At 50.5% G+C, this 22224-nt stretch overlaps 1 protein-coding gene across 3 annotated transcripts in view; it reads left to right on the top strand.

Moving 5' to 3' along the window:
• The first annotated feature begins 15216 nt into the window (after positions 1 to 15216).
• The window catches only part of CHLSN (cholesin), a 420909-nt gene continuing 413901 nt past the window's right edge, over positions 15217 to 22224 (top strand). Inside the window, exons 1-2 of one of the 3 annotated variants that reach the window (XM_075318080.1) lie at positions 15217 to 15275; positions 18371 to 18464. In XM_075318080.1, the coding sequence (XP_075174195.1) occupies positions 18372 to 18464 (93 nt within the window). In that variant the 5' untranslated portion in view covers positions 15217 to 15275; position 18371. Of the gene's footprint in view, positions 15299 to 18370; positions 18465 to 22224 lie in introns of all 3 variants that reach the window. The other 2 variants (XM_075318079.1, XM_075318081.1) reach the window with 2 other exon arrangements.

Genomic DNA, 22224 nt, shown 5'->3' with positions numbered 1-22224 from the left:
TCCAACTGGTCGTCCTCTAAGCCCTCTGCCTCGTCCACTAACTCAGCCAAGGACCAAAAATCCAGCTGGCGCACAATAGCGTGTCCACAGAAGACCGCAGGAGCTGCTGCCACTAAGGCAGCCTCCTCTTGACTATCTGGCCGCGCCAGCAACGTCCTTAGTCGGTGGCAGGCTCTCCCACTTTGGCGACGTGTGGTTTCAACACATCTCCGATCAGTGGGTGCGGGATATCATCTCCCACGGCTACAGGATAGAATTCTCTTCCAGCCCGCCAAACAGATTTTTTCTGTCAACTCCCCCCTGCTCCAAGGCCGCCGCCTTCTCTCAGGCCGTGGCAGCCTTGCAGGCAAACGGAGTAATTGTACCGGTTCCCGCCCGGGAACGGTTCAGAGGTTTCTACTCAAATCTCTTCCTAGTCCCCAAAAAGGACGGTTCCTTCTGGCCCATCCTGGATCTCAAGCTTCTCAACAAGCATGTTCAGGTGCGGCATTTTCGCATGGAGTCTCTGCGGTCAGTCATTGCCTCAATGACCCAAGGGGATTTCCTGGCATCCATCGACATCAGAGATGCCTATCTGCATGTGCCAATTGCAGTTTCACACCAGCGTTGGCTACGTTTTGCAATCGGAGAGGAACATTTCCAATTCGTGGCTCTCCCCTTCGGGTTAGCCACGGCCCCTCGGGTATTCACCAAGGTCATGGCAGCAGTGGTTGCGGTTCTGCACCTCCAGGGGTTGGCAGTGATTCCTTACCTGGACGACCTTCTAGTCAAGGCTTCATCCAGCGCAGACTGTCAGCGGAGTGTCTCGCTCACTCTCGCCACTCTAGCCCAATTCGGGTGGCTTGTCAATCTGCCCAAATCCACTCTGACTCCGACCCAGAGGCTCACGTACCTAGGGATGCAGTTCGAGACTCTGCCGGCACTTGTGAAGCTGCCCTTAGTCAAACAGCAGTCCCTCCAACTGGCGGTGCGCTCTCTGCTGAGGCCCCGCCGTTATTCCATCAGGCACCTGATGCAGGTGCTGGGTATGGTGGCGTCAATGGAGGCTGTTCCCTTTGCCCAGTTCCATCTGCGTCCTCTGCAGCTGGACATTCTCCGCTGTTGGGACAAGCGGCCTTCCTCCTTGCACAGGTTAGTGGCTCTGTCGCCACAGACCAGGAGCTCTCTTCAGTGGTGGCTTCGGCCCCTCTCTCTGTCTCAGGGATGCTCCTTCCTGGCTCCGTCCTGGGTGATCCTCACCACGGATGCCAGTCTATCCTGCTGGGGAGCGGTATGTCTCCACCACCGAGCGCAGGGCACTTGAACTCCGTCCGAGTCAGCCCTCTCGATCAATGTGCTGGAAACCAGAGCTGTGCTTCTAGCTCTCCTAGCCTTTCACCACCTGTTGGCGGGCAAGCACATCCGAGTCCAGTCAGACAACGCGACAGCGGTTGCCTACATCAATCACCAAGGCGGGACACGCAGCCACCTGGCAATGTTGGAGGTTCAACGCATCCTTCAATGGACGGAGGACTCCAAGTCCACCATATCCGCAGTCCACATCCCAGGCGTGGAAAACTGGGAAGCAGATTATCTCAGCCGTCAAACCGTGGACCGTGGCGAGTGGTCCCTGCATCCGGCAGTGTTTCAGTCAATCTGCCGCAAGTGGGGCACTCCGGAAGTGGACCTAATGGCATCCCGTCACAACAACAAGGTTCCGGTTTACGTGGCTCGCTCCCACGATCCTCAGGCCTTTGCAGCGGACGCTCTGGTTCAAGACTGGTCCCAGTTTCGTCTGTCCTACGTGTTTCCCCCTCTAGCTCTCTTGCCCAGAGTTCTGCGCAAGATCAGAATGGAGGGCCGTCGAGTCATCCTCATTGCACCGGACTGGCCCAGGCGAGCTTGGTACCCAGACCTGCTCCATCTGTCCGTAGAGGTGCCGTGGCATCTTCCGGACCGTCCAGACCTTCTCTCACAAGGTCCGTTTTTCCACCAGAATTCTGCGGCTCTCAGATTGACGGCGTGGCTCTTGAGTCCTGGATCTTGACGGCTTCTGGTATCCCCCCTGAAGTCATCTCCACTATGACTCGGTCTCGTAAGTCTTCCTCTGCCAAGATCTATCACAGGACTTGGAAGATTTTCCTGTCCTGGTGTCGCTCTTCCGGCCATTCTCCTTGGCCTTTTTCCTTGCCGACCCTTCTGTCTTTTCTACAGTCCGGTCTGCAGCTGGGACTGTCCCTCAATTCTCTCAAGGGACAAGTCTCGGCTCTGTCAGTGCTGTTCCAGCGGCGTATCGCCCGGCTTGCTCAGATCTGCACCTTCATGCAAGGTGCGTCACATCATCCCGCCTTACCGGCGGCCCTTGGATCCCTGGGACCTCAATTTGGTTCTCACGGTTTTGCAGAAACCCCCCTTTGAGCCTCTTAGGGAGGTTTCTTTGTTTCGTCTTTCACAGAAGGTGGTATTTCTAGTGGCCATAACTTCCCTCAGGAGAGTCTCTGATTTAGCTGCGCTCTCTTCGGAGTCACCTTTTTTGGTTTTTCATCAAGACAAGGTGGTTCTCCGTCCGACTCCGGACTTTCTCCCTAAGGTGGTTTCTCCTTTCCACCTTAACCAGGACATTACCCTACCTTCCTTTTGTCCGGCTCCTGTTCATCGCTTTGAAAAAGCGTTGCATACTCTGGATCTGGTGCGGGCTCTCCGGATCTATGTGTCTCGCTCCGCTGCTCTTAGGCGGTGCACCTCTCTTTTTGTGCTAACCACAGGTCGGCGTAAGGGCCTCTCTGCTTCTAAGCCGACCTTAGCCCGTTGGATTAGGTCGACCATTTCGGATGCCTACCAGTGTTCTCAGGTGACTCTCCCGCCGGGGATCAAGGCACACTCGACCAGAGCTGTCGGTGCCTCTTGGGCTTTCAGGCACCAGGCTACGGCTCAGCAAGTCTGTCAGGCTGCCACTTGGACTAGCCTGCATACCTTTTCAAAGCACTACCAAGTGCATGCTCATGCTTCGGCAGATGCGAGCTTGGGCAGACGCATCCTTCAGGCGGCTGTCGCCCACTTGTGAAGTTAGGCTCCGCCTACTTCAGTTTTTCTGTTTATTCCCACCCATGGACTGCTTTGAGACGTCCCAATGTCTGGGTCTCCCATAGGAACGATAAAGAAAAAGAGAATTTTGTTTACTTACCGTAAATTCTTTTTCTTGTAGTTCCGTATTGGGAGACCCAGCACCCTCCCTGTTGCCTGTTGGCAGTTTCTTGTTCCGCGTGTTATCACCGGCTGTTGTCGTAGACAGAGGCTCCGGTTGTTCCGGTTCTTGCTCTGTTTTTACTTGTGGGTGGCTATTCTCCTTCAGCTTTTGCACTAAACTGGCTAGATCTGGTTCTCCAGGGGGTGTATAAGCTCAGAGGGAGGAGCTACACTTTTGAGTGTAGTACTTTGTGTGTCCTCCGGAGGCAGAAGCTATACACCCATGGTCTGGGTCTCCCAATACGGAACTATAAGAAAAAGAATTTACGGTAAGTAAACAAAATTCTCTTTTTTCCGCACGTCGCTGCAGGATTTCACTCAATTGACTGTAATGTAATCGTTAAATCCCGCAGGGAATAACGCAGGCAGCAAAATCTGTGCGGTTCATTGTGTTTTCCTGTGTTATTCCCTCCGGTATTTCGCGGTTTCGGGACATAATGTTCATAGCTGCCCTGCGTTTTGCAGGGAAGTGATGTCATTATGACAGGAAGAGGAAGCGGAGCAGAGAGTAAACACACACACATCACAGACATATAGAATACACATAGAAAGCAAACGGACATATAGAAGAAAAAAAAAACCACGTGGACTCCTCCGTATTTTTAACGTCTAGCCGAGGTAAGCACACAGCGGCGGCCCGGTATTCTCAGGCTGGGGAGAGCGAGGGATGGGGTTAATGTCCCCCCCCCCCTCCCGAGAATATCAGCCCGCAGCTGCCCCGGGACTGTCGCATCCATTATGCAGCAGTCCCGGAATGTCCCCGACTCTTCCTGTTGCCGTGATGCAGTGGCAATAAGGAACTAATGGCGGCAGATCACCGCCACTAACTCCAGGCTTGATCATGGCAGCGTCTATGTGACAGCTGACATGATCAACCCATAAGTAAAGTGAAAAAACACACACTGAAAAAAGCCCCTGGTTCACCCTTTTATTAACCCCTCCCAAACACACAGCTCCGGCATAATCCACGTCCTCCAATGCTTGCATCCAGCCGCGACTGACACAGCGCTGAATGCAGCCTCGCAACGAGACAGCAGAGGTAATTACCGGTCATTTCCCACGGACGGTAATGTGAACACACTACCGCTCGAGAGAAATGTAGTGTGTGCTCACAGGGACTATCCATCTATTCTTCGATCTGTCTATTTATCTGTCTGCTATCTAGCTCAGAAGGAAATGACTTTTTTTTCTTTTCCCAATGTGCTTTATTACATTGAATGCATTAAAACACATGTACCAACCTGCACGCGGTAATACCGTGGCAAACCGCATGCGGTTTTCAGGCGCGGTTTGCCACGGGTTTTTTTTTTTACCACGGGTGCGGTAATCTTTCAGACCCTGCGGAGTTTTCTTAAGAAAATTCCATTTTCCAGTGCGCACAGGACCTAAATCATACCACAGAGGTCAAAGAAAATTAAAAAAAATAAAAATATATATATATATATATATATCCCCAGCAGAATTGTAGGCTCCGTCACCAGACCTCCCCCAATAAAAAGTAAAAATGTTTTATGTACCCCAAATAGATGACAATAAAACTAATAGGTCACTTTGCTTATAAGCAAAGACCTCAGCTCAAGCAACGGAATAGTAATTGTTAAGGATCTTAGAATACATACAGTTGAAACCAGAAATTTACATACACTAGTCTAAATACACATCTGCAGGTTTTTCTCAGAATTAACCTCTCCTGTTTAAGGTCAATTAGGAAAATTATTTCTATTTGCCACATGCCAGAATAATGAGAGAGAATGTTTTTAGGCATTTTTATTTCCGCAAAGTAAAAAGTTTACATACAGTAAAGCGGGCTTTACACACTGCGATATCGGTCCCGATATTGCTAGTGTGGGTACCCGCCCCCATCTGTTGCGCGACACGGGCAAATCGCTGCCCATGCCGCACAACATCGCCCAGACCCATCACACATACTTACCTGCCCAGCGACGTCGCTGTGACCGGCGAACCGCCTCCTTTCTAAGGGGGCGGTCCGTGCGGCGTCACAGCGTCGTCACTGAGCGGCCGCCCAATAGAAGCGGAGGGGCAGAGATGAGCGGGACGTAACATCCCGCCCACCACCTTCCTTCCGCAATGTGGCCGGGAGGCAGGTAAGGAGAGCTTCCCCGTTCCTGCGGTGTCACACGGAGCGATGTGTGCTGCCGCAGGAACGAGGAACAACCTCATTACTGCTGCAGTAACGATATTTAAGAATGGACCCCCATGTCACCGATGAGAGATTTTGCACGTTTTTGCAACGATGCAAAAATCGCTCATCGGTGTCACACGCAACGGCATCGCTAATGCGGCCGGATGTGCGTCACCAATTCCGTGACCCCAACGAGTTTGCATTAGCGATGTCGTAGCGTGTAAAGCCCCCTTAAGACTACTATGCCTTTAAACATGGGACAGCCCATATGATGTCATGTCTTTGGAAGCTTCTGATAGATGTTGCCAACAAACCTGAGTTAATTAGAGACACTCCTGTGGATGTATGTTAATGCACACCTGAAACACAATGCTGCTTTGTGTAACATCATGGGAAAGTCAAGAGAAATCAGCCTAGATCTCAGGAAGAGAATTGTGGACTTGCACAAGTCTGGTTCATCCTTGGGTGCAATTTCCAGATACCTGAAGTTGCCTTGTTCATTTGTACAAACTATTATACGCAAGTATAAACAAGATGGGAATGTTCAGCCATGATTTTGCTCAGGAAAGAGACAGGTTCTGTGTACCAGATATGAACGGGCTTTGGTCAGACATGTGCATATCAACCCAAGAACTAAAGCAAAAGACCTTATGAAGATGCTGGCGGAAGCTGGTAAGATTTTGTCATTATCCACAGTGAAACAAGTACTGTATAACATGGGCTGAAAGGCCACTCTGCCAGGAAGAAGCCATTACTCCAAAAGAAACATAAAAAAGCCAGATTATTGTTTGCAGATGCACACAGGAACAAAAGCCTTCATTTTGAACACAGGTCCTGTGGCTTGAGGAAACTAAAATTGAACTGTTTTGCCATAATGACCATCGTTATGTTTGAAAGAAAAAGAGAGAAGCTTTGAAGCTTAAGAACACCCTCCCAGCTGTGACACACAGGGGTGGCAGCATCATGTTGTGGGGTTGTTTTGCGGCAGGAGGGACTGGTGCACTTCACAAAATAGATGGCATCATGAGGAAAGAAGATTATGTGGCAATACTGAAGAAACATCTCAAGACATCAGCCAGAAACTTAAAGCTTGGGTGGAAATGGGTCTTTCAAATGGACAATGACCTGAAGCATACAGCCAAACTGGTTACAAAGTGGCTTAAAGGAAACCTGTCACCAGTTTTATGGCATATAAGCTGTGACCACCACCACCACCACCACCGGGCTCTTATATACAGCATGTTAGAATGCTGTATATAAGAGCACAGGCCGCTGTGAGAACATAAACACTTTATAATACTTGCCCATATGGCCAACCAAGCGACCGTTGGGTATCTCCGTTCTTCGGTGCTGGCACCTTCTCTTTCGGCCATCTTCGTCCTACGTCATACACACTCGCCGGTCCTGCGCAGGCGCACTACAATACTTTGATCTGCCCTGCTCAGGACCTGAATGCCGGCGAGTGTGGATGACGTCGGACACGTCATGCACCGCGGCTAAAGAAGAAGGAGGACGAAGATGGTCGAAAGAGGCAGCTTAGGCACTGGAGAAAGGAGATGCCCATATGGTCATCCAAGCGACCATTAGGTATCTTATGTTCTCACAGCGGCCTGGCCTCTTATATACAGCATGTTAGAATGCAGTATATAAGAGCCCACTGGTGGTGGCCGCAGCTTATAGGCCAAAAAAGTGGTGACAGGTTCCCTTTAAGGATAACAAAGTCAATGTTTTGGAGTGGCCATCACAAAGCCCTGATCTTAATCCTATTGAAAATTTATGGGCAAAGCTGAAAAAGGCCGGTGCGAGCAGCGACCTACAAACATGGCTCAGTTACACCAGTTCTGTCAGGAGGAATGGGTCCAATTTCCTACCAACTATTGTGAGAAGCTTGTGGAAGGAGATCCAAAATGTTTCACCCATGTAAGGGCAATGGTACCAACACTAATGAAATTTATGGAAACTTTTGACTTTGCAGAAAGTAACAAAAATGCCTTAAATCATTCTCTCTCTCATTATTCTGGCATTTGGCAAATATAAATAATTTTGGTTCCTAACTGACATAAAACGGGAAAGATTTATTCTGATTTCATGTCAGATAGTGAGAAAAATGTGTGTATATATATATATCCCATTTATTTGCTGGGACTGCCAGGGACAAAGCACTGTACCTCCAAAGGAATGAATGGAGAAAAGTGTCCAACTCAAAAGGCTACAAACCCCCATCCATTAAAAGAAAATCTGTTACCAGGTTTTTATGTAATCTGAGAGCAGCATGATGCAGATGCAAAGACCCTGATTCTGACAATGTATCACTAGGCTCCTTGCAATTTTGCTAGAATCCCTGTTTTCTTTGCTGGAGATGTAGCTTTGCTCTTATAGCTGAGCTGTGTATAACCTCGCCCACAGCCCTGATTGTCAGTTTTCAGTGTACATTGTCAGCAAGCTGCCACTCAGTGGTGGGGCAGGGTTACAGATAAGCATGACTGCTGTGCACATGAGACCAGTCCTGTTGATAATCTCCTGCTGATAAAACACTGATTATATTGAAACTGCAACACAAATCCCTGAAATCAGGCTCTCAGCCAGTACATCATTCTGCTCTCAGATTAGATAGCTTGCACACCGGTGCTATGTCAGGACTTAGCTGATATTATACCAAGTGAGCGTTGTCAGACCCAGTGTCGGAGAGAGAGGAGAGTAATAAGGTTTTTATTTTTTACACGATGGACTACATCGTTTATGAAGGGGGGAATCCCCAGTAGTGGACAACCCCTTTAATCTCACTCCCATGTGATAGGGAGACAATTGGATCCACAACAGGCACTCGTGGTTTATATACATCCATCATCACCGAGAACTATCCAGACTAGATACAAATAATGCAATAGTTCCCCACAACTGAGCACAATTAATCTGCTGTGGTCTCGATGTTCGGACCAACAAGTCCTTCCTGAAAAAACCCTATTTGCTGGGCTAGAATACAGATGATCCTCCGCAGTGACGGTGCTCCATCATTCCTACACCGGTAACGAGATCTTTATGAGACGTTCCAGGCAGACTTTCATACTGAAATAATCCTTAAAAACCACTCCTACTTGTGCCGGGCCCAGTGCTCCGCCAGTCCAAGGGCAGACGTTAGGGACCCGGACATGATATCAGCGCCAAGTCTCCAATCTTGGTATCTTTCAATCGTCTTTATCATTTTTTCCATTTTTGTCAATGTCTCCCAGCAGATCAGACACCGGCCTATAGAGGATTTCATCAATCTCTGTTTCTTCCCTAAAGGCCGCCCATAACAGCACCGCTGCGAGGAAGAAGCTGATCGGCAGCACCTTCCACAACGGCCGCTGGTAGTCACTGCCAAAAGACTGCGCCACAGTCCATCGCCGGTGGCTGCCTTTACTTTCAGAAAACTTTATGGGCTTGTCATCTTCTCTCTCTTCTGTACAATCCGGGTGTTTTTGGAGATGGAACAATCGAGTCTTGTAAATAACAAGGGACGGCTGCAAAACCCTGAAAAATAGAAGCAGCGTCATCCAGGGGTGAATATTGTACCGCACAAACACTGAGGGATCTGCTGGAAGCTTGTAACTGGTAACGCAGTTATTCACATCCAGAAGGTCTGCAAACAGCGCCCCCGGCCGACAAAGCCCGCCGACGGCGCCAGCCACAGTACCCAGCGCCCTCCGCAGGCGAGCCAGAGTACCCAGCGCCCTCCGCAGGCGAGCCAGAGTACCCAGCGCCCTCCACAGGCGAGCCAGAGTACCCAGCGCCCTCCGCACGCCAGCCACAGTACCCAGCGCCCTCCACAGGCGAGCCAGAGTACCCAGCGCCCTCCGCACGCCAGCCAGAGTACCCAGCGCCCTCCGCACGCCAGCCAGAGTACCCAGCGCCCTCCGCACGCCAGCCACAGTACCCAGCGCCCTCCGCACGCCAGCCACAGTACCCAGCGCCCTCCGCACGCCAGCCACAGTACCCAGCGCCCTCCGCACGCCAGCCACAGTACCCAGCGCCCTCCGCACGCCAGCCACAGTACCCAGCGCCCTCCGCACGCCAGCCACAGTACCCAGCGCCCTCCGCAGGCCAGCCACAGTACCCAGCGCCCTCCGCACGCCAGCCACAGTACAGTACCCAGCGCCCTCCGCACGCCAGCCACAGTACAGTGCCCAGCGCCCTCCGCACGCCAGCCAGAGTACCCAGCGCCCTCCGCAGGCCAGCCAGAGTACCCAGCGCCCTCCGCAGGCCAGCCAGAGTACCCAGCGCCCTCCGCAGGCCAGCCAGAGTACCCAGCGCCCTCCGCAGGCCAGCCAGAGTACCCAGCGCCCTCCGCAGGCCAGCCAGAGTACCCAGCGCCCTCCGCAGGCCAGCCAGAGTACCCAGCGCCCTCCGCAGGCCAGCCAGAGTACCCAGCGCCCTCCGCAGGCCAGCCAGAGTACCCAGCGCCCTCCGCAGGCCAGCCAGAGTACCCAGCGCCCTCCGCAGGCCAGCCAGAGTACCCAGCGCCCTCCGCAGGCCAGCCAGAGTACCCAGCGCCCTCCGCAGGCCAGCCAGAGTACCCAGCGCCCTCCGCAGGCCAGCCAGAGTACCCAGCGCCCTCCGCAGGCCAGCCAGAGTACCCAGCGCCCTCCGCAGGCCAGCCAGAGTACCCAGCGCCCTCCGCAGGCCAGCCAGAGTACCCAGCGCCCTCCGCAGGCCAGCCAGAGTACCCAGCGCCCTCCGCAGGCCAGCCAGAGTACCCAGCGCCCTCCGCAGGCCAGCCAGAGTACCCAGCGCCCTCCGCAGGCCAGCCAGAGTACCCAGCGCCCTCCGCAGGCCAGCCACAGTACCCAGCGCCCTCCGCAGGCCAGCCACAGTACCCAGCGCCCTCCGCACGCCAGCCACAGTACCCAGCGCCCTCCGCACGCCAGCCACAGTACCCAGCGCCCTCCGCACGCCAACCACAGTACCCAGCGCCCTTCGCACGCCAGCCACAGTACCCAGCGCCCTCCGCACGCCAGCCACAGTACCCAGCGCCCTCCGCAAGCCAGCCAGAGTACCCAGCGCCCTCCGCAGGCGAGCCACAGTACCCAGCGCCCTCCGCACGCCAGCCACAGTACCCAGCGCCCTCCGCACGCCAGCCACAGTACCCAGCGCCCTCCGCACGCCAGCCACAGTACCCAGCGCCCTCCGCACGCCAGCCACAGTACCCAGCGCCCTCCGCACGCCAGCCACAGTACCCAGCGCCCTCCGCACGCCAGCCACAGTACCCAGCGCCCTCCGCACGCCAGCCACAGTACCCAGCGCCCTCCGCACGCCAGCCACAGTACCCAGCGCCCTCCGCACGCCAGCCACAGTACCCAGCGCCCTCCGCACGCCAGCCACAGTACCCAGCGCCCTCCGCACGCCAGCCACAGTACCCAGCGCCCTCCGCACGCCAGCCACAGTACCCAGCGCCCTCCGCACGCCAGCCAGAGTACCCAGCGCCCTCCGCAGGCGAGCCAGAGTACCCAGCGCCCTCCGCAGGCGAGCCAGAGTACCCAGCGCCCTCCGCAGGCGAGCCAGAGTACCCAGCGCCCTCCGCAGGCGAGCCAGAGTACCCAGTGCACCAGCAAGCGAGCCAGTGTACCTAATGCTCACAAGTGGGCCAGAGTATGCAGTGCCCCCCATAAGAGGGCCAGAGCTCCCCCCCCCAATAAGAGGGCCAGCCTGGATACTCATTATAACAATGGCGCAGTGCACCCTCAGCGCCCAGTATGGATCCTGTTACCTGCGCACAGTCCTAGGACACAGGCTCCGGTACATGGCGCTGCCGCTACACTGATGGCCACAGGGCACACATCTCTGTGAGCGCGGCTCCGGCGGTTCTGCAGCTACACATGCTCTGAAGGTCGCCGGAAGCGGAAGCGACGCTCAACCGGGAACTTCAAGCCGCAGCAGAGAGGCGCCATGTTAACTTTGGGCAGAGTAGTGAGAGCCAGGAATGGAAAAACAGGGAAAATGCAGGTTCACAGAAGGATTGTGTGATAGAAGCGCCCACCGAGTGCTGCGAACATCATATCGTGACTGCAGCTGCTGCCGCCACACACAGGTGGCGACATGACGTCACAGCGCAGCTCTGTATAAGCCATACGTCGCCCTCTAGTGGTGATGACGTGAACGACAGTGACGTGTTATTTTACTGGCTGCAGAATCTGAGTTGTCCACTAGAGGGAGACTCAATCTCATCCACCAAGGTTATCTGCACTGCAGAGTACGTACAGCACCCTGTATACCTAGCAGTGCACATTATGTCACCTGCAGAGTACGTACAGCACCCTGTATACCTAGCAGTGCACATTATGTCACCTGCAGATGAAGTACAGCACCCTGTATACCTAGCAGTGCACATTATGTCACCTGCAGAGTACGTACAGCACCCTGTATACCTAGCAGTGCACATTATGTCACCTGCAGATGAAGTACAGCATTCTGTATACCTAGCAGTGCACATTATGTCACCTGCAGTGTACGTACAGCACCCTGCATACCTAGCAGTGCACATTATGTCACCTGCAGATGAAGTACAGCATTCTGTATACCTAGCAGTGCACATTATGTCACCTGCAGATGAAGTACAGCACCCTGTATACCTAGCAGTGCACATTATGTCACCTGCAGTGTACGTACAGCACCCTGTATACCTAGCAGTGCACATTATGTCACCTGCAGAGTACGTACAGCACCCCGTATACCTAGCAGTGCACATTATGTCACCTGCAGTGTACATACAGCACCCCGTATACCTAGCAGTGCACATTATGTCACCTGCAGATAAAGTACAGCACTCTGTATACCTAGAAGTGCACATTATGCCACCTGCAGAGTACGTACAGCACCATGTATACCTAGCAGTGCACATTATGTCACCTGCAGAGTACGTACAGCACCCTGTATACCCAGCGGTGCACATTATGTCACCTGCAGTGTACGTACAGCACCATGTATACCTAGCAGTGCACATTATGTCACCTGCAGAGTACGTACAGCACTGTATACCTAGCAGTGCACATTATGTCACCTGCAGTGTACATACAGCACCCCGTATACCTAACAGTGCACATTATGTCACCTGCAGATGAAGTACAGCACCCTGTATACCTAGCAGTGCACATTATGTCACCTGCAGAGTACGTACAGCACCCTGTATACCTAGCAGTGCACATTATGTCACCTGCAGAGTACGTACAGCACCTTGTATACCTAGCAGTGCACATTATGTCACCTGCAGATGAAGTACAGCACTCTGTATACCTAGCAGTGCACATTATGTCACCTGCAGATGAAGTACAGCACCCTGTATACCTAGCAGTGCACATTATGTCACCTGCAGAGTACGTACAGCACCCTGTATACCTAGCAGTGCACATTATGTCACCTGCAGAGTACGTACAGCACCCTGTATACCTAGCAGTGCACATTGTCACCTGCAGAGTACGTACAGCACCCCGTATACCTAGCAGTGCACATTATGTCACCTGCAGAGTACGTACAGCACCATGTATACCTAGCAGTGCACATTATGTCACCTGCAGAGTACGTACAGCACCCTGTATACCTAGCAGTGCACATTATATCACCTGCAGAGTTCGTGCTATTTGCCATGTGGCATTTTGTTCATTTTTTTTAATTCTGTATTATTATTTTCTATTGAATTTTTTTTTTATTAAACCCCATACACACAATGAAGGTGAATATAACTTGTAAGGCTGTATGCATTTTTTCTCTTTTTTGGTGGCATTTTTCGGGGTGATATTTTGGTGCAATATTCTTTTCGAGCATCGGGGCCGGACTGTGTGTAGGGTCTTCAGCTCTGACACGGCCCCTCTGCGTTTGTGCAAGGTTCTTTTTTAAAATTTTGCCCTGACACCACCCGCAGCAAGGGCGGCGCTTGTGCACATTCATCCCCTGGGGGGTCTTCAGCAAAATGGCACCACATGGTCGCACTGACATCCAACGGTTTTCAGCAAAATGGCGCTGCGGAAGATGAGCCGAGATCAATCTGCGCATGTGCCAGCACTAGCTCCAACACCACGTTGCTGAAGACTGTCGAATGTCAGTGGGTGCATGCAGTGCCCGTGGTGCTATTTTGCTGAAGACCCCCTGGAGATTAATGCGTGCTAGTGTCACCTTCGCTGCTGGCGGTGCTAGAGCAAAATTAAAAAAAGAACCTCTTACAAACGCAGAGGGGTCGCAGCAAAACTGAAGATGCTATACACAGTCCCGCCCTAATCCACGGAAAGGATATTGCACCAAAACTTACCAGGCTGCGGATTAGTGACTACAGGGAGCTATTAAAGCACCACTCCATTTTTTTTCACTGTTGGAGTAGCGCTTTAAATTTAAGTCCGCTATATCATACTCACCGTCTTGTGGCTTCATCTTCTATCATCTTCCACCTGCTTTTTTTTTCCTGACTGCCATGTAAAACTGCTGCGTTTTTTTAAAGAAGCAGCATGTCCATTCCTTTCAGCATTTTTACTCCTTTTTTTCCACCATTGAAAGCAATGAAGCTATGTGCCCACAGTGCTTTCTCAATACATAAGGCTAGTTTCACACTTGCGTTTTTTCCTTCAGTCGCAATCCGCCGTTTTGGAAAACAGCGGAATCCGTTAACGGATTCTGCTGCTTCCCATAGACTTGTATGGATGACGGATTGTGACTAATGGACCTGCGTTGCTTCCGCCGGGCAGAAGGAACGCAGCATGTAACATTTTTTGGAGCGGCGGAATCCTTTATTTTTTCACTGCGCATGCTCATCTTTTTTTTTTTAATCACAGAAACTTTGTTTTGTCTCTCAGTGGCCAAATGATCAGCTGATTGCCCGGCAGCCGGCTATTGAGAGCGCTCATATGATCGCCCGGCAGGCAGCTTTTGAGAGCGCTCAGCTGATCGCCTGGCAGCCGGCTTTTGAGAGCGCTCAGCTGATCGCCCGGCAGCCGGCTTTTGAGAGCACTCAGCTGATCACCCGGCAGCCGGCTTTTGAAGGCGCTCAGCTGATCGCCTGGCAGCCGGCTTTTGAGAGCGATCTGCTGATTTCCCGGCAGGCGGCTTTTGAGAGCGATCAGCTGATCGCCCGCCAGCCGGCTTTTGAGAGCGCTCAGCTGATCGTTCACAATAGTCTTCCGCCGGTAAAACTAAAAAAAAACAAAAAACAAAAAAAGCAGATTCCGTTGTTTTGTACGATCCATTGCATCCGTTGTGCCACTATATGCAATGCATCCGTTACACAACGCAATGCAACGGATACCGTTCAACGCAAGTGTGAAACTAGCCTAAGAAGAAGTATGAAAAGAAGCACTGTGGGCACATAGTCTTGACATGTCGCTTCTTTTTTTCAGCAACAAAAAAAGCTAGGAAACATGAAGCAACGTACACAGCACATCTCGATTCTCAGACTGCTGGGATGGATGCATTTTCCTTGCTTTTTATGGGTTAAAAAAAGCATGAAAAAAAGCCCCGTGGGCACTAACTTATGTACTGTAGACAAATGACACCCAAAAAACGCAGCTTTTTTTTTTATTAGGTTTTTCTGCAGAAAAATGCAGCAAAAATGCCGTGTGAACATGGCCTACACTAAAATGAAACAAGATGGACTTACAGCAGTGAACCTGCTTGCTGTCAGTCTCCTTATTTTTTTTTCTATGCTGCACATGGCATCTTTAGAAAATGAAAATCCCCGGAGATTTTTATGCGGCCACAGAGCAGATACCAATACATATTTATATAATGCAGAACAACATTCTGGCGTAACCTAGCAACCGGCGCCGCCGAACGTTCCAAGCCGCGCACGCGCGCACACGCTGCAAAGATTCCGCTGCTGTGCGCCTCTAGCGGTCACGCTTGGCAATACGCGGAGATCTATTACAGCTGCAGCGTGGAGGAGGCGGAAGTGAGTGCGCACAGTAAGACAACGTGGGTGACAACATGGGGGATCCATTTGTGGGGTTCTTTGCTTGTTCTGCCTGTGGTGTGTGATGTTTTGCAGTGCAGCAGTGGATTCCTCGGGTGTGGATCTGTTTCTGGTCTTGGATTGTGTGATGTCCTCCCTGATCAGCCAGTCGCAGGCAGCTTCAGCTAATAGTTGGCCATAGACCTAAAGCTTTCATCTGTATCTGTGCCCCATATATCTAGCCTAGACCTAATGATTTATTACCTGCACACATCTCTCCCCTGAGCTGATCGTCTGCTATAATGTATCAGTATGACTCCTCTTTTTTTCCTCTCCAGTTTTGCTTCTTTTTGTTTCTCACTCCTTCCTCCTTAGGGTACTTTCACACTTGCATTCAGCGCAGTCCGTTAACGCACTGCGCTATTCTCCATAGACTTGTATGGATGACGCACTGTAACGCAAGTGTCAGCGTTGCATCCGCCAGACGACGCAGCGTCGTTATTTTGACGATGCATCGGGCGGAAGGAACGCAGCATGTAACTTTTTTTGAGCAGCGGAATCCTTTGGATTTCACTGCGCATGCTCTCTCTGGCTCCCTGCACCCGTAACCAGGGTACACATCGGGTAATCAAGGAACCCTCGTTACGAGTGCCGGGAGCCCGACATTTCCCTGCTCGGCTCTGCCCCCTCCCGCACTCCGTATGTACACTCACACTCACCTGTCCCCCAGCGATGCAGTCCCCGCGGCACTGACGTCCTCAGCCATGGCCCCGCTCAGCTCCACCCACTTCGCACTCCGCCCCCTGCACACATTGTCGGCGACCGAACGATCGGCTGATCACCCAGCGGCCGGCTACTGTGAGCGATCGGCTGATCACCCGGCGGCCGGCTACTGTGAGCAATCGGCTGATCACCCAGCGGCCGGCTACTGTGAGCGATCGGCTGATCACCCGGCGGCCGGCTACTGTGAGCGATCGGCTGATCACCCGGCGGCCGGCTACTGTGAGCGATCGGCTGATCACCCGGCGGCCGGCTACTGTGAGCGATCGGCTGATCACCCGGCGGCCGGCTACTGTGAGCGATCGGCTGATCACCCGGCGGCCGGCTACTGTGAGCGATCGGCTGATCACCCGGCGGCCGGCTACTGTGAGCGATCGGCTGATCACCCGGCGGCCGGCTACTGTGAGCGATCGGCTGATCACCCGGCGGCCGGCTACTGTGAGCGATCGGCTGATCACCCGGCGGCCGGCTACTGTGAGCGATCGGCTGATCACCCGGCGGCCGGCTACTGTGAGCGATCGGCTGATCACCCGGCGGCCGGCTACTGTGAGCGATCGGCTGATCGGCCGGCTACTGTGAGCGATCGGCTGATCGGCCGGCTACTGTGAGCGATCGGCTGATCGGCCGGCTACTGTGAGCGATCGGCTGATCGGCCGGCGGCCGGCTACTGTGAGCGATCGGCTGATCACCCGGCGGCCGGCTACTGTGAGCGATCGGCTGATCACCCGGCGGCCGGCTACTGTGAGCGATCGGCTGATCACCCGGCGGCCGGCTACTGTGAGCGATCAGCTGATCACCCGGCGGCCGGCTACTGTGAGCGATCGGCTGATCACCCGGCGGCCGGCTACTGTGAGCGATCGGCTGATCACCCGGCGGCCGGCTACTGTGAGCGATCGGCTGATCACCCGTCGGCCGGCTACTGTGAGCGATCAGCTGATCACCCGGCGGCCGGCTACTGTGAGCGATCGGCTGATCACCCGGCGGCCAGCTACTGTGAGCGATCGGCTGATCACCCGGCGGCCGACTACTGTGAGCGATCAGCTGATCGTTCACAATAGTCTGCCGACGGAAAAAAAAAAAAAACGGATTGCGTTGTTTTGCAGCATCCGTTGCATCCGTCACACAACGCAATGCAACGGATACCGTTCAACGTAAGTGTGAAAGTAGCCTTAAAAAAGGGGGTGTCAGACAGTGAAATACACATTATTTTAGGATATAATAGTTTTAAAATAATAACCAAAGGTCCAATCATATTCCAGCACCTCCATGGATGTAGCATCGGTCTTCACCCGCTCCATAAGAGGTATCAGAAATCATAGGACTTCTGCAGCCTGTGATTGGCTGCAGCGGTCATGTGAATTTGTTGCAGCTGAGCTGTGACCTTTAAATGGAGCAATTACCACTTCCAAAGCCGATGTACACCTTTGGAGTGGGGTGCAGGAAGGCAAGCATACCTCTGGTTATTATTTGAAAACCATCTATGCCTTAAAAATAAAATAAAATTTACAGTCGGACAACCCCTTTAAGAGCACGTGCATGCTGTGCTGAATCGAGCGTGCGAGTGTATAGGGGTGGTTTGGATTATCCAGCTTTTTCAGGGTTTTAATAATTAGTCTAAAAGCAGGAAATCTTAAAAAAAAATATTCACCCATTGAATCTTAAAGGGGTTGTCTGGCCTTGGGGTACAAGTCAGCGTTCACTGTATGGGACTGGTGAATCCGGACAGCATGCAGAACATGTGTGCTGTCAGGATTCGCCTGGAGCGGTTGGTCATGTGACTGCATGTGTGCGATTTGCATACTTCCGACCACATTCTGACTAGACGTTTCCTACCTTTTGCAATTCACTTGTATTGAGTGACGCTGCGCACGTCTAGTCTGCATGTGACCGCATGTATGAAAATCAGATACTTGTAGTCACAAGCACACCAGCTTCTGGCACCAGAGAATCTTGACAGCTCGCGTGCACATAAAGGGACTGCAGACTTGCAACCCCCGATAGTATTTGTTTTCTTCCCTGTATTGATGATGTCACATACATCCAGATGACTATTGAAGCCAATCATTGGTCTTAAGCTGTATATGGAAGCATGACAGCAAATGCTTATGATTGGCTGCAGCGGTCACACGGATGTAGGCCTTTTTATATGCACATTGAGGTCTAAAAAATCTTGTATACCTCTGTATGAAAGTAGCATATGAGTACATTACCACTAAGATCTGTACCACACCTATCCGAAAAATGACTGTACATGAGACCACTGTATATCGGCACAGAACACTCATCCAGGGATGTTTCTAATTTTCACATTGCAGAATGGGAAAAAACAAGAATAAATCACAGAAAAGAGAGAAAAACAAACATGTAGCTGAGGAGTCATCTGAAGCCCCTGTGAAGAAAAGGAAAAAGGTCAGTCCTCTACTTTGTGTTGGAGATTTACAAAATGTGCAACAATATTTTTGTTAGGCAATATGTCAAAATATTTACAGGATTAATACCACAATAACAATATTGGTTTTTTTTTCCATTATATTTTTTATAAAGCGTAATATCTGCATCATTATTGTCAATATACAGTGCAAGCCGAACAGTTTTTTTTTCTCATAACTATTATGTAATTTTTTCATCACCTTTTGACCCTCTGTGCATCAAGCTTCACAGAGCTAAGTAGGCCATCTTATTATTATCTGGTAAAATGACATTTCCCAGCAGCACACTGCTTCTCCTCAGTGCTGCAGGCCCCCTACTCCTTGTCTACTATTTTCTTTGTAATAGAGATTGATAGATCTGAATTTATATAGTGATGAGAAAAAGAGTGAGGAATGAGTGATGACAAAAAGATAATACAAAAGAAGGGGAAAAAATACACAGAAAAGAGGGGGAAAGAGAGCAATAATATAGTATAGTAGACTAGTTATTATATTCGGTTATTACTTTTATCAAGGCAGTCTTATTATTATCTGCTAAAGCTACATTTCACAGCAGAACACTTCTCTTCAATTCTGCAGGCCCCTACCTCTCCTCTATTATGCGCTTTTTAATAGAAATTGATAGATCTGAATTTCTAAAGAGATAGAAAAAGAATGAGTGATGAGAAAAAAAAGAATATGAAAGAAAGGTGAACAAAATACACAGAAGAGAGGGAAAGAAAGGAGCATGGAGCAGGAGATTCAGATTAGACTTTAGGAAAATGTTTCTGACAGTAAGGGCAGTCAGGGAGTGGAACAGGCTACCACGGGAGGTAATGAGGGCAGTCAGGGAGTAGAACAGGCTACCACGGGAGGTAGTGAGGGCAGTCAGGGAGTGGAACAGGCTGCCACGGGAGGTAGTGAGGGCAGTCAGGGAGTGGAACAGGCTACCACGGGAGGTAGTGAAGGCAGTCAGGGAGTGGAACAGGCGACCACGAGAGGTGGTGAGCTCTCCATTAATGGAAATCTTCAAGCGGAAACTGGATAAACACATAGCTGGGATGATTTAGGAAAGCCCGCACTCACAGGGGGTTGGACCCGATGGCCCTTGAGGTCCCTTCAAACTCTACCATTCTATGATTCTATGTATAGTAGGCTAGTTTTACTTCGTTTTTTTTTTATCAAGGTGGCCTTATTATCTGCTAAAGCTACATTTCTCAGCAGCACACTGCTTCTCCTCAATGCTACAGGCCTCTACCTCTCCTATGCATTTTTTAATAGAGATTGGTAGCTCTGAATTTCTAAAGCAATGAGAGTGAAAAAAATGACTGATGACAAATAAAGAGAATATGAAAGAAGGTAAAAAAAAATACACAGAACAGAAGGGGAAAGAGAAGAGTAGTATGGTTATTATACTCGGTTATCACTTTTTATCAAGGCGGTGTTATGATCTGGTAAAACTACATTTTCCTCTATTTCCAGCAGTACACTGCTTCTCCTCAGTGCTGCAGGCCCCTACATCTCCTCTACTATGCGCTTTGTAATTGAGATTGATAGACCTGAATTTATAAAGATATGAGTGAGAGAAAAAAATGAGTGATGACAAAAAGAGAATACAAAAGAAGGGGGAAAAAATACACAAACAGGTGGGAAAGAGAGCAGTAGTATAGTATAGTAGGCTAGTTATTATACTTGTTTATCATAAACATGGCTTTAATAAAAAATAATTATGCATTTTTATTTGTGAATCAATCTATATCCTCATCAAATAATTAATGTGATGGGTAATCAGACTGATTGGTTGTGTAAAAAACATAAAACGTTGTATGAACGTTTTTTTATATTATGACAATGCGCCTTTTCGTACCCTACCTCTTCTAGTAAATAGTTCAAGCTGGCTCGTACATGAGTATTTGTTATTTATATGGGTGAGATAAGCATTGTAGTTGTGAACGTAGTGACGGTGATCCACTATTTGACCAATATTCAAAACTATTTACAAACTGTACATTTTATTGGTCCTTCATGGGGATCTTCAGAGCATGATCTTGGTCTCCCCTGCATGCATAGTCTAGCATAGCGGAGCTGAGCTGTGCTAAAATCCGGCTGTCAGAGCAATGGGGATGCAATGATAGTCTTTGGGGACTGTTTTATTAGACAGGGTATGGTGTGTTTGGTGGCTGGGGTGGCCCAAATGCATGGAAAGGCTGAAGGAGCTGCAGTACTAAATCGGTGCTGAGGTCCCTTAATTATTAGAATCTGTGGAGTCCCAGAAGTCAGACCCTTGCCAATCATTTATAGTCAATGCAATAATATTTTAAAACACCACTTTTTCAGCCCTTTTCAGCTCCCACAGTGCTATCTTGTGTCCATAAATTTTGACTAGTCAGAATCACAAGTCTTCAGTGCAACTCTATGAGAGCCAGATTGAGGCTCTCATAGATTTGTATCGGTTTGGGATTTTCTGCGTGCTCCTTGAAAACACTGGAGCTGTCTGCAGGTCATAAACTGCCCAAGACCAACAGGAGGAATGGTGATAACAAATGAAGACGCCAGAGGGTGAGTATAAGACTGGGGGCAGTAGACTTAAATTTAAAGCACCACTCCTGCACTAAAACAGCGCTGGAGTGGTGCTTTAAAGTGTCAGAACCACTTAAGGTAGACTATGCAGTCAAAACATTGAAAATGTTGGACCTAAGAAGTTGAAGATGGAGACCCCCACTTTCCTGCTGGCTTTCTATGTATACACCTCTTTCTCACAAAAAAAATGTGAGGTATGTAATTTAATTAATCTCCCAGGCCAGTGTTCATTGGAGAAGCCACCATTGTTTACATGTGGTTCTTTAATTTCCGCCAGTCTTTTTTATTGCTCTAAGTCTTCACTTTAAGAACTTCTCAGCAGTGACTTGACTTAATAAAGAAGCTAGTATCTGAAGCATATTCCATCTAAACATAATCCTTCTAAAAGGGGTTTATCCCAGATTTTACATCAATGGTCTTTCTTTTCAGGAGCAGAATAAACAGGTATCAGGGCCCAGAGCAACATATCAGTCTCTTCACTGTGGAGTGGAGGTGTGGATGAGCCCTGTGCGGCTGATCAGTCTGTACATATGCAGTGTGGAGGTGTGGATGAGCCCTGTGCAGCTGATCAGTCTGTTCATATGCAGTGTAGAGGTGTGGATGAGCCCTGTGCAGCTGATCAGTCTGTACATATGCAGTGTAGAGGTGTGGATGAGCCCTGTGCAGCTGATCAGTCTGTTCATATGCAGTGTAGAGGTGTGGATGAGCCCTGTGCAGCTGATCAGTCTGTTCATATGCAGAGTGGAGGTGTGGATGAGCCCTGTGCAGCTGATCAGTCTGTACATATGCAGAGTGGAGGTGTGGATGAGCCCTGTGCGGCTGATCAGTCTGTTCATATGCAGTGTGGAGGTGTGGATGATCCCTGTGCGGCTGATCAGTCTGTTCATATGCAGTGTGGAGGTGTGGATGAGCCCTGTGCGGCTGATCAGTCTGTTCATATGCAGTGTGGAGGAGTGGATGAGCCCTGTGCGGCTGATCAGTCTGTTCATATGCAGAGTGGAGGTGTGGATGAGCCCTGTGCGGCTGATCAGTCTGTTCATATGCAGTGTGGAGGTGTGGATGATCCCTGTGCGGCTGATCAGTCTGTTCATATGCAGAGTGGAGGAGTGGATGAGCCCTGTGCGGCTGATCAGTCTGTTCATATGCAGTGTGGAGGTGTGGATGAGCCCTGTGCGGCTGAT

Source organism: Anomaloglossus baeobatrachus, chromosome 7 (genome assembly GCF_048569485.1).
Source record: "Anomaloglossus baeobatrachus isolate aAnoBae1 chromosome 7, aAnoBae1.hap1, whole genome shotgun sequence".
In the NCBI taxonomy this organism is placed as follows: Eukaryota; Metazoa; Chordata; class Amphibia; order Anura; family Aromobatidae; genus Anomaloglossus; species Anomaloglossus baeobatrachus.
The sequence above is the reverse complement of the archived record's forward strand: the minus strand, read 5'-3'. Positions and strand labels throughout refer to the sequence as shown.